Source organism: Homalodisca vitripennis, chromosome 6, assembly GCF_021130785.1.
Source record: "Homalodisca vitripennis isolate AUS2020 chromosome 6, UT_GWSS_2.1, whole genome shotgun sequence".
Taxonomy (NCBI): Eukaryota; Metazoa; Arthropoda; class Insecta; order Hemiptera; family Cicadellidae; genus Homalodisca; species Homalodisca vitripennis.
The window spans coordinates 141,375,897-141,389,109 of NC_060212.1; the positions used below are offsets into that span (position 1 = coordinate 141,375,897).

General features: G+C 35.3%; 1 protein-coding gene across 1 annotated transcript in view; it reads right to left on the reverse strand.

The window, feature by feature from the left end:
- LOC124364951 (pleckstrin homology-like domain family B member 1) overlaps positions 1 to 13,213 on the reverse strand; it is a 184,467-nt gene that overhangs the window by 123,785 nt on the left and 47,469 nt on the right. Inside the window, 6 exon segments of the mRNA XM_046820798.1 lie at positions 46 to 210; positions 1,930 to 2,016; positions 3,014 to 3,147; positions 5,578 to 5,724; positions 5,726 to 5,959; positions 10,222 to 10,349. Of these exon segments, the coding sequence (XP_046676754.1) occupies positions 46 to 210; positions 1,930 to 2,016; positions 3,014 to 3,147; positions 5,578 to 5,724; positions 5,726 to 5,959; positions 10,222 to 10,349 (895 nt within the window).

Sequence of the window (13,213 nt, forward strand, 5' to 3'; positions counted from 1 at the left end):
TATTTCAGAAACAGGTAACACTTCACTACCAGATTAAGTCTTCACCTGGGTGTGTTGTCCTTGCCAGCTATGGTGCGGATTCGAGTTCGAGGACTGGCTGGAGGATGACTGTTGATCTCTACATTGTCTGGCTTGAGGCTATCCAAGAGTGGACTACCCTTGTGATCCACATCTGGAGTGCGATTGTCAGGACTCATTGGGATTGAATCACTGAAAATTAAAAAAAAAAAAACACTCTATAATAGTCCTTTATTTTAGTCTATTTGTTAATTTAGCCAACTAATAATCATATTATTCCATCAGTTTTCAAACAGTTTTTCTTCAGAACATCTTAAAGCCAGTCATTTGGATCACTAGTGGACTATGTGAAGATTGATATATTTGCTACTGAAGGTTATAGTAGTAGTTAGAGGTGAGACTTGCACTATCTGAAAATGAGCCATTGGGTAGCCAAAGAGTTAATGAGAGCTATCTGCCATAGTACAGATGTATAGTCTGTTTGCCTAAGTAGCTACTAACCAATAAAGTAACTCTAATTTGGCTAGTCAGAAAAAAATTAACTGTATTAGTTAAAAAATTATGTACATAAATATATTTTTTCCTGAAACTTTTTGTTAATTGGCTATAACTTAAATCCTTTGAATATAAGTTATGAAAATAATCTGCATTTTTAAATCACCAAAGTTATGAACCGACAAATAAATCAGTGCGGTAATTAAAACATGGGGATTTCTTTATCAATATCAATCTTGAAAGAGTTCTTAAACATCAGAAGAGAGCTATCAGATATTTGGCTGGACTGCAACTTCAAGAAGCTTTACACAAACATTTCATAATACTTACTGTTGTTGCCCTGTACATTCAAAATGTGATCCTTTGAGCAGTTAACTCTGGGCAACATAGGCATACAATGTACACCAAAACAATGCAAGAACTGCCTTAAACTTCAATCTGCCATACCACCGTCTAAGACTTTATGCAAGGAAGGCTTCACTCAAAGGAGCCCTGTACTTCCGAACAACTTGAAGCAACAGCATCCAAACCACTTCAAGAAAGCACTGACTGAATGGCTAAACGGAGAAAGAATTCTAAGATTCCTGACTTTAACTCATTGTTTGTAAATTTTAACAAAACCAAAAACTTGTAACACTTAATGCAATTGCTATTTTCTAAGATCATGTTAATAAAGATTATGTCTAATGTCTAATAATATGCATCTTGTTTATTACAGATCAGACATATTTGTTTTTAAATTGTAGTTTCAATATTTTCAATAAAGAGGCTGTACTGGCAGCCAAATTAATTTTTGAAACGCAATAAAAATTATTAATCTTTACCATTTTACACCACCATATCTTGTTGTAGAGTTTTCCAAGGTATGTCATTCGAAATTTATTATTTATACGCAGTAAAAATAATTTTAGTTTTTCTTTAGTATTATTGCTCATTGTTAAATTTTCAGCTCTTGAACCCAAAAAATGTCAAATTTGTACGGAAAATTTTCCATTCCTCTGATATAGTACTTTTTTACCAATTACAGGAGGCAACATCTGCCACGATTATATCAGATGGACTGTCAAAGTTTGGCAACAATAGAATAGAAATGGAACTATAATTAAAAGCATTACATACAGTATCTGTTTATTAAAGAGTGATTGTGTTCATATATTAAATTAAACATTTAAAAAGAAAGAGTAAAAACAAGATATTAAAGGAGCTCAATTATTGACATGGGTAGCATTCTTTTAGAATGAAAGGTCTCTAGGAATTTTGCTGGTAATTCATTATTACGATAAAGCTAACTCTCATGTGGAATGTGCCCAAATTATGGGGCTTTCAATCTACAAAATAACTCATCAAAGGTATTAAGTGAACTCTAAAAAAAGCTGCAATATTTATGTATGGTAAATTAAACTAAGTTTGCTTTACCCATCATAAGTGAAGACTTGATGATAATGTGGGGAATTGGGAGAAGGCAGCCTTTTGTCTCTTGGCAGTGAGCCATTTGTAATTATCCTGCAACATAAAATCCATCTATTAATTTCTATTAACACTTGGAACCCTAGACCTAACAGAAATAGTTATGTTAAATTTATTAGCTGTAAAGAGCATAAACAATATTTTTGTTATAGCATGATGCTTGATTGGCAAATCAAAATACTATCTAGTATTATGTCATTTCATCCAACAAATAGAATAGTTGTAATTGTATATGTAAAAGTTCAGCAAAACAAGTAAAATAATAAAAACTACATTAGTATACTAAACTGTAATACATATACATTTATTACACAATATTTGACCCATTATTGGTGTTTTTTTCCACAGTAGTCATTTCCCAAAAGGGAGGTTTTATTTGTTTTTATTTTGTTATGTTTGATTTGCCAAAGCAAAGCTTTAATCAAAATTTTAGGGCATTAGTCTCAGTCATGTCTCCTCGAAAGAGAAAGCCAGCTCTGAACCAGCATCTCCAGTCAAAGCAGGCAGGGGGTGACACGCTCTAGGCTGGCAAGAACCTTGACTCTTAGGAAACCCCAGTAGAGGTAGACTCCCGCAGTAGTGTAGATCTATCAAACTACTCTTGCCCTTGCACCACAGAATCTCGATATTTGCGGTTAGTGATGTGCCCCTCCTGGACATCCATAAGGTTGCCCACATTTAAGTGACACATCAGTTTTTGCTGTGCCCAGTGTGAGTTCAACTGGAAGGTATAAACCAGGCAGAAGTGAACTCTGCTGGGTATTGTAATTTGGTTAATTCTGATTGCCTTTGTACCAAAACATTTTAAATATGTCAAAAAATTATGATGGTAGAGTATTTTGCACAAACGTTTGTATATGCGGACGTCGGCACTAAAAGGATTAATACGCCTTACCAAGGTGTCCTCTATACAAGTACCAATACGATAATGTGGGTTAAACGGTTGTCGTGCTCTATTTTTAATTAAACAGTTTTGTTAATCTAGTACTACATAAGTTAGTAAGCTGATGGGTGTGAATGCTAGTTTGTTAACCTGTTCTGCTGAGGCTTGTTCTGACGTTCCCACTGAGCCTGCTTCTCGTAGTCAGCGCACATCAACAGTATCTCATCCAATCGCTGCCTCTCCAGTCTTTCAGCCTCTTGTTCTACCAGCCGATCTGTCTCTGCCTATGGTACACGCAAATTACACAATTAATTAACGTTTATTACTGACTAATGAATAATCATGTTTCTTTTACTACATTTCTTAAGATTTTTTGACGCCTCTCATGAAGAGGATAAATTCCGATCCTCTCTAGTGTTCTATTTTTGTAATATTAATAGTGGCAAATGTCCAAAAACTTAAGTTTAATGTGTAGGAAACTACTCAGCAGTCACATCATCTGTCTCAACTAACAATCATCATTAGTTGTTAATGTAAACAAATCTATGTATGTAAATTCATCTATTTCACAGAGAATATCAAACAGACAGTAGTGACCATAGACAGTTATGTCACAGGTCAGCAGCGATATGGCAACACCATCTTAAATCTCTTTGGGTATTTTTGTACGGGCTACTCTAGCTCCCTGTCCTTCTGATAACTCAGGGTTTGAATTATCAAGAAGTATGTGTAATCTTGAGAATACCATATTTTATGTTACATTGTTTTTTTTTAGGTAAGATCCAAATTATTACAGATACAAGGTTCTGGAAAACTTTAACATCCGGATATTTAAATCAGTAATTAATGTCTGACATCAAGTTGTTTATAATATCAAAGTACTATTTTCTCAAATATGGTTCTGGCCCGGAGAATGTTACAGGTGGGGGGTGGTAACACTATTTGCTCTAACCGCTTAGGAGTACTCATACACAGGGAATGGTTATAAGAAGTTAATCCAAATCCATTGTTCATTTGTTCACTTTGTTCCAAAGTTCACGAAACTTCTTATCTATCCTTAAGGCTATTAAACAAAATTTTCACACAATTAACATGGGCCAAGGCTTAGGATATGCTGATATCACTTATCTACAGCTTCTTAACAAGCTCATAAGTTATTTCAAAAATAAAGACTGTGAGTCCAAATGAAACAATGTGCTATATTTTTTTTTTAATTGATAGCAAGCCATTTGCTGTAGGATCTTCAGCTCTGAGATCTTCTAGGTCACTTTCATTTCATTTCATTTCATTTCATTTATTTATTTCCACGGCAATCCACGGCAATCGCCACTTTTACAATACCATTACATACATGTACATGAAATAATCAATAAACTATAAAATACAACAACAATATCGAACAATTTAAATGCAAAGACTATAATATATATAACAAAGTACTACTAAAAAAGGCGAGTAAAAACAGAAAAAAAAAGGTATAGTTGATACAGAATTATAGAGTGCCATATACTAATTTGATGATTTCTTCTCGAAATCTAGCAGGGCTGGTGGCGAAGAAGTCAACAAGATGTCCCATCTCATTTCCGCTGCGTAGAAGTCGAGGTATCGTACTCTGTTGTTGGTAGGTCGTTGAGTAGTACAGTCTTGCAAAGGTGTCTCGCAGTCTCGTATGCCCAGGAACATGGAAGTAGATTTTGTTGAGTAGTTGCGGGCAATCAATGCTTCCGATGATGATCTTGTGGAGAAAGATAAGATCATGTATCTTTCTACGAGCCTCAAGAGGAGCAAGGCCATGCTGTAGTTGATAACCAGCAATTGGAACATTCATGTAGTGGTGGCCATCTCTGAACCCAGCTGTTCTGACAAGACGATGCTGAACTCTTTCAAGTTGTGTTTTGAGTCCTTCTTGGGAAGGTGACCAGATGGAAGAGTTGTATTCCAGGAGAGGACGAACAAGTGCTTTGTAGAGGATCAGCAGGGCGTCTACTGAAAGATTACGAGTAGAGCGGAAGATAAATCCAAGATTTGAGTTTGCTCTATTACAGATGTATTGGATGTGCTCAGCAGGGTGAAGAGTTGGTGTTGTGATGACGCCAAGTCACTAAAGATAGTCTCCTATAGTAAATTGACTGTTTGTAAGGATTTTAATCTAATTGTCTATCTTAAGAAGGATAAAGGTTTTAGTTTAGTGTTTTTTATTTATTTTTTTTTTCGATTAAGATTGTCATTCTCATCTGGTTTATAATGAAGCATAAAATGACTGAGTCTTTTGACCGAGGTTTAGAAATGCTTGGCAAGTTCATGCACATTTGCATGAGTACATTTCAATTCATATTCAGCCTCATTAGCATCAATAACAGCTAAATTCAACGATTGATTAAAGCAGTGTATGTAAGTTGCTGTAGGTTCCAGTTTGTTTATTCGAGCCAGAGTTCCTCTCATGTTCCCTTTCACATTACCAGCCCCATCATAACACTGGCACAACAGTTCTCAATGTCCAATTCAAATCTTAACAGGGCATCTTGTATTGGTTTGGTTAGTTTCTCTAGTTGATGAAGATGTTCCATAAAAGCCGATTCAAAAATTTATTTTTTAATTACTTACAAGTAATAATGTATTATAGAAAGGGTATTATGAAAACATTGAGCAATTAAATTAGTAATTAAATCATAGAATTCTAATGCTTGTTTACAACAGCTGCTCCTAATACTGACCTGTTTTCGTCTAACCTCGGATTCCCCTTTTCTAGAGAGATCCTCCGCACTGGAACCCCAACTGTGGGTAGGACTGGTTACAGATCTGCGGAAGGGGTACGAGGGGTTTCGGTCAAAGGCAGGGCTAGGTGTGTTGTACTGGCGGGGTGAGAGGGGTTTGTTGGGTGACTGGGGCGGTGGGGAGGGGAGAGTGAACCCTGGGTACGAACTGGCCATTGGGCAAGGCACAAACATTCTGGTATATGTTCCCGTTTCCATGGTGGCGCTGGTCATTCTCTCCATTCACTCTGATTGGTGCGAGACTCAGCTTGGCTTGACCAGCCCGCGGACCCAGCACCAGAGCTGCAGGGGAGTTAACTGTCGTACTGCCAGCTGGAAACACCTGAATAACACAATTCATTATTCATTAAAAACTTAATACAATTTATTGTACATAATATTCAGTTTTCGCAGTGAATGTACTGTAATTACATACATTTGTGAATTTTTTTTCGTTTGTATATCTTAATTGGATGTTGACACCCACCAAACAAACATGTTCCTGATATAACATAAATACCACTTGCATCATTTGCCAATGATTACAAGAAGTAAAACAACATTTATTTCCCTTTTATATGACAAAAATATTTTGGCCAATTAAGTGCTGCCGCATTAAATCTATTCACACCAGTGAACTCTCTTGCCAAATAATGCAGAGGTCAATAATTAACAGGCATCAAACTAACATAACGCTGCCTAAGTATTGTAAGTATTTATATTGCATCAGAGCATACATAATCATAATTTAACTTGAACATTTTTGTAACCAAATCATTACAGGTTTTGGCCTTAGCTTCTAGGTTGGGCTCTTGAGGATTGAAAGATTATTTGTGTCAGTGGCTAAGGCAATATCATTGGCATAAACAAAACTTCCACAACTCAGTTAACAGAATGTTGGCAGTGTACATGTTTTAAAAAATGGAAAGGCAGTCACAGGACTGACCAACAGGAGTAACTACTTCTTATAACGGGCTATGAATATATATCTTGAAAAAGTATGTTTGTTCATTATTAAATGGTTCTTTTTTGTATTTTAAAATAATGCGAGACACTAAATTCTATAACATAAACAATTTTTATATTTTATATTAATTTATACAAATTTTTGTAAAACTTTTTACACTCCTCAACCCCCACTTTGAAAAGGGGGGGGGGAGAAATATTTGCATCTTCGAAAAAGTCCAACAAATTATTTTAATAAGTATGGTGAAGGTAGTACATCGATATCTCAATGCGTTTGGAATACATCCAGGTGTATCAGGACTTAATTTACACCCTGAGATATAAGGGGTTATTTGCCCATAACTTTTGCTACGTTACAATTCATGTCATTGTGTTTCTTTTAAATAGACCATTAAAATAAACTAATATGTCACAAGATAGAGGTTGCAATTTGAAAATTTAAAGTTACCCCCAAGTACCCTCCTTTGAAAAGGAGGGAAAATGTTTTATTATTCAAAAAATTCAACAAAGTATTTTAATAAGAATGGTGAAGGTTTACATCGATATCTCAATCTGTTTGGAATATATGTAGGCGTATCAGGACTTAATTTATACCCTGTATATATAATTCTATATATATATATGTACAGGGTGTTCTGAAAAAAGGTGCCCATAAGTCAGGGCGTGATTCCTCACATCAAAATAAGAAAAAAAGGTCTAATTAACATAGGTCCGAAAATGCTTAGTTACCAAGTTATACAGGGTGAAAGATTTCGTCTGAATTTCAGTTCCCCTGCTGCAACGAAGCCCTACGGGTATTTGTTGGCTGTTAATTAAGATGTACAATTTAGCGTACTTTATGTAAAATGAACTGAAAAATTGAATAAAACCGTTTCCAGACCTGTAGCTACAGTAATTTTTAAGATATGTGACGAAATACGCGAAAACTTGGTCCCGAAAAAACAAGAAACATGTAGGTTTGAAGCGTATATATATATAGCGCTCTGTGGTGTAATGGTAGCACATTCACCTGGCAAGTGAGAGATCCGGGTTCGACTCCCGGCGGAGCAAGTACTTTTTGTGATTCAATGTTTATTGAAAATTAAATAAGGCTATTGCCATTTATACAATTTAACGTATATATATATATATATATATCATATGGTTTCAGTTACTGGTATAAAAATAGTACATGATATATTGTTTACAAGCTAAAAGAAACCTTAAGTCAGGGAATATCTTTGTTTCTATCTTTATAAATCTAAATCCAGTTCCCTTATCCATTCTAATGCTGCTTCATCTGCCATATGAAGAGTCCATCAGGAAATGCTCAAAAAGATCATTCTTCAAATATATAACACACTGATGGTTTAAGTTCCAAAATTGCATGCAGCATTAAATAGAAGCCTGACTTGACATTAATTTCCAAGATCCATTCTTATCCACATCAATACGAAAACTATTGCACAAATTCCATTAATTCCTTCTGAGAATTGTCCACCATTGTCGGATAGGGAATAAAGAACTTGTGTCTGCCATCAAACAAATTCCAATACCTTAACCAGGATGAAAATGTCATTTGAGTTAACTAATAGTCTGTAGGGGGCCTGTAAGATGGCTATTCTTGTAAGACCAAATATTGTCACATTCTCTTTTAATGCCTCTTTGCGACATATAGCAGGGGGTGCAATGTTACAAAGCACCAGGAGCCAAATAAGAGAGTGACTGTCAGGTTCCACTTACTATCCTCACAACCCTCTTAAGTTGTATATTTATTCTTCCAGTATGTGAATTTTTTAGCCTGTGGAGACATGAAGAAGCCTCCTTGAAGATTACTGAACTACAGTCTAGAAAAACTGTGCTTTTGTTGTTATTTATGAACTGCTGTTCGATTAAGACCACATGTATAAGACCACCATTGGATAAGAAACAGCGACAACTGTACACACAAACTACTATTGAATTACATATCACAATAACAAATACTTTTAACGTTCAAATTGGCCCACCAGTGACTGTCAAACTACTAGGAGAAAATGAATCACTTGAAGAATTTTTCACAAAAAATATAGAAGAAGCTACCAAATTGCATTTCTCCTTCTCTTCTATCACTAAACCAGGATCCTTGAGCACACCAGGACATCAGATGAACTGCCAAACAAGGGAACCTTTTTAGCCCAACCCTCAGAGAAAAAAACAAAATTCAAAACTGGACAACTATAAAATACAACTCCAAAAACTATTTAACAATATTGCACCAAAATATTTGTGGCTAAGAAAAAAATTAGATAGACTTCATCACCTTCTTCGTGACATAAATCCAGCTATTGTGGTCCTTACAGAACATGGTTTAAAAAGAGAAGAATTAGAACTAACACCAGTTGAAGGATACTCTTTAATAACACACTATAGCAGAGAAAATCATAAGTTAGGTGGAGTACCCATATACGCAAAGGATGTGTTAGCCCCCAGCTGTAAATCAATTGACATATCCCACCTCTGTCTTCAGTTCAGTTGTGAAACAGCAATGGTATCTATTGAGTCTGAAAAAAACATTGTACATATTCTCGGAATATACAGATCACCAAGTGAAAATGTAAGGGCAAATGTAAACACTCTAGCAAACATCCTCGAGCATATACAAGCACACAACAAACAGCCTGTACTGATTGGTGAGATAAATATAGACAGACTGAAGAATACAGTAAAGGATAATACCACTTTAGAAGATGAACTTACTTCTCACCAAATCAAAAGACTGCCTTTACCAGCCACCCGCATCACCCATAATACTGCAACCTTAATTGACTGTATATGCACAAATTTACCAGAAGACAACATCAACACGGCCATAATTCAATCCGGACTCTCTGACCACACTGCACAAATTTGCAGGATTCACACCTATGAATTGAAAACTTCGTCACAGTATGCTTACAAAAGATGTTTCAGTAAATGGAACCTTGATACTCTTACATCTATCCTTTACAATAAAAACTGGGACCCAATTCATCTTGCTAGTGACTCAGATGCAGCATACAATATCTTTCAAGGGATCCTACAAGCGTCTCTTGACATTGCCTGTCCCAAAAAGAAATGTATTAAGAAAAGAAAAAAGAGAGAACCTTCCCCTATGACAATGAGGCAGAAAATTTTAAATTTGACTTTCTAAAGGCTCTACATAAATATGAAACAACAGGAAACTGCACAACACTTTTCGAGGAGAAACCAACCTACTTTAGGCGAAAACTATGGAACCTTCTACCACAACCATTAAGAGAGCTTCAGGATAACGCTTTTAAAAAAGCACTCCATGATTTGCTTGTTGGACAGCCTTTCTACACCATTGACGAATTCTTGAACCAAAACTGGAGGCCTCAACTGGAACTCAACAATCGCTCTCAAATTTGATGCATCATCGGACTCAATAATAATTTTTCCAAAACAAGTTTATCTAATTTCTGACTCTATTACTGTTCTTGATGAATATGCTAATAAAGAAGTTTGTCTATTGTCTATTGTCAACATGGCATAATGTAACCCAATAGAGAGCAAATTTTGCTTGGTTATCTTATTAATAAGATATTGTAAACAACAAGAATATGTATGTAATATAAATTTAATGTATATGTAAATATGCTGTAATTATTAATTAACTACCTTGGGAGAGATGTATCTGGCAATCTCTTCGCTGCTAGCAGAGCTGAGTCCCTCCCAGGAGTCCCACGATCGGCGGGGCACCGTCGGGGGCTTTCCTTCCACGAGGCCCCCACCCCCTCCACCATCATCTACACAAAGAGGTAGGTACAGTGAGCTGAGTTTCAGAATACTAATTTAGCATAATTTTGTACCACTATAGCTACAACTAGTGAATTTTACATTAGATATTATGTTACACTTAAAAAATATAAATGAAATAATTAGCTAAAAATACGGATTGGAAAGAAACGGATCAGAAAAAATCATTCAGCACATGTTTAGAAATTGAATTTGTGTAGCAAATAAATTACCAAACAACATAAATAATATAACTAAATAGTATAAAAACAGGAACTCATTTTTTTACAACAGAAACAATTTTATTTCTACTAAAGTTACAATAATTTTAAAATGTATCAACATTTATTATATTATATATTATATTTGATTAATTTGACTACATTTATATTTTATTGATTTTTGTATGTCATACCTTTTAAATAATATTTATGAAATGAATAAGTAACTTATTTATCCTACAAATATTACATAGTTATTAATTTATCTCAATCGACTACAAGCTTAGAACCATTTAAATTTGAAATGTTTAAATCTATGTTGGTAATTCATTAATGTTATATTAATTTGTTCCTTCGTGTAACATTAATTTTTGCAAATTGTGTTACAGTAATGGTAAATTAATATCATAACCTTTTATAGGTGCATAAACATAATATAATTATTGTTATTACTAGAAGAAAAGGAATGAACAGCCGCAAAAAAGGGTTTTATTGAAATACTTCATATGACGTCTTTGTCCCTAAGCATACAAATATACTTGTACAATATAAATGCCTACAAGCATGTAACTGAGAATGGCGTAAGACAGAGAAGATAGTGATCGACCATCATGTACTTCCTTGGGTAATTGCAGTTCTCACTGAACTGAAATATGTATAAGCGATCTCTACTTTCAATAGGTTTCTTTATCAATCATGAAAATGTACAGATAGAGGATTGAGCACAAAATCCTGTTGCAGTTTCAAAGTAGCTTTTCCTAACAAAAATTTAAGTTAATCCCTTCAACCGTCTTCTTCAACTTTCAACCCCACACTGACATAATGCCTTTGTCTGGAAGCATTCTTCTGATGAATAAATACAGCTTCTATAGGATAAATAACTATCATAATTTTATTGACTGGGACAAGAGAAAAAACATTCCACTTTGACACATTAAACGTAACCTTTGCATTGCTACTGCTTATTCCATTCAACCCAGCGTTTTCTGAAAATTAAACATCTACTGACTTTGAAAATCATGATAGGGCTCATCATGAAGATAACTTGGAAGGATTTTCAGCAAAGGGTAAATATTGTCTTTTAATGTTTAAAATACTATAAGTTAAGCCCAAACATTCAAAAATTGCTGAGTCACAATCCAGTCTCTATTCTATTTTCAAAAAGAAAAAACTAATTCTCTAACTTTTGAATCACCATTACAGGTACGGTACCTTAAAACTGTGTTTTATGATGTTTTTAAAACACAAAACAGACTTTCAAATAGTGTAATTTCACAAATAACATGATAATTTCAACATCAACAAACTGTGTTTACAGTATAACATGTTCTTGTAATAGGAAGTACAAGAACATGTTATACTGTAGTTAAAGATACAATAGCAACAAGAAGTTAAAGATACAATAGCTAAGCTAAAAAATCAACGCCTCCTACAGTACTGATGAAATCTCGGGAAAACTGGTAAATCACTGTGTGGATGCTGTTCTGGCTCCTCTGACTATATTATCAAGAGGTCTCTTCAAACAGGAATATTTCCCTCTGCTCTTAAAGAAGCTAAAGTGTACCCAAAGTTAAAGAAGGGGGACAAAAACGAAATTAGAAACCACCGCCCCATTTCAATTATTCCTACTTTCTCAAAAATAATGGAAAAGATTGTATTAAAAAGACTTCTGGCCCATCTAATGGAGTTAAACCTTCTAACCAACAGCCAACATGGATTTATCAAAGGAAAGTCTACAACCACAGTCATGATAATAGATCTTGTAGAGTCTATTATAGATTATCTTGACAACAGAAAGTTCACAACAGCATTACTACTGGATTACTCCAAAGCATTTGACTGCATAGGACACAAGATAATTCTAGATAAACTTGAAGGGCTGGGAATAACAGGCACTCCTAAAACCTGGTTTGAGAGCTATCTCACAGGACGATGCCAAATAGTGCAGCTGAACCACAGTACTAATGGAGTGACGCAGTCAGATCAAAACCGCAACCAATAACTAGGGGAGTCCCTCAGGGATCTGTGCTAGGCCCTGTCTTGTTTATACTCTTGACCAATGACTTCCCTGACTATGTAGAAGACTTCAGCTCGGTAGTTATGTTTGGAGATGATACAACCTTCCTGCTCCTACAGTTGAAGGAATTTAGCTGTGCTCGTAGGGCCCTAATACTACCCTTTCAACAAATAAACGCTATCTGTGTGGCGGGTTGCGTTCACGTGCTAGCCGCTGAGATGAAGGCGCAACAATCGCTTTAACGACTTTAAACTCACGATTTCGATTTGCAGATTAGTATTGACAAATACATTATTTTCAAAAACACTTTAAACAACACTATAACAACTTAAAAACAAAGAATAAGTCCTATTATTGCTATTATTTGGTATTATCTTATTGTTTAATTCCACCACAATCAGCACTGTCAAAAACAGACTGATTTTAGCGAATGTGGTGAGTTATTTGGGCCAATACGATTCCTGAATGAGGGTTTTACCCATGAGTCACAGGAAATGTTTTCGGGACGCAGTGCATAATGCTACCCCGCCACCCCTCCCGCCTATCACCACACACTCAAGGTCACACGCACAGCTAAAGTCCTCGAACTGTAAGTGAAACCGCCGAAGACCTCAGCATAAAAGCCTATATAGCTTTA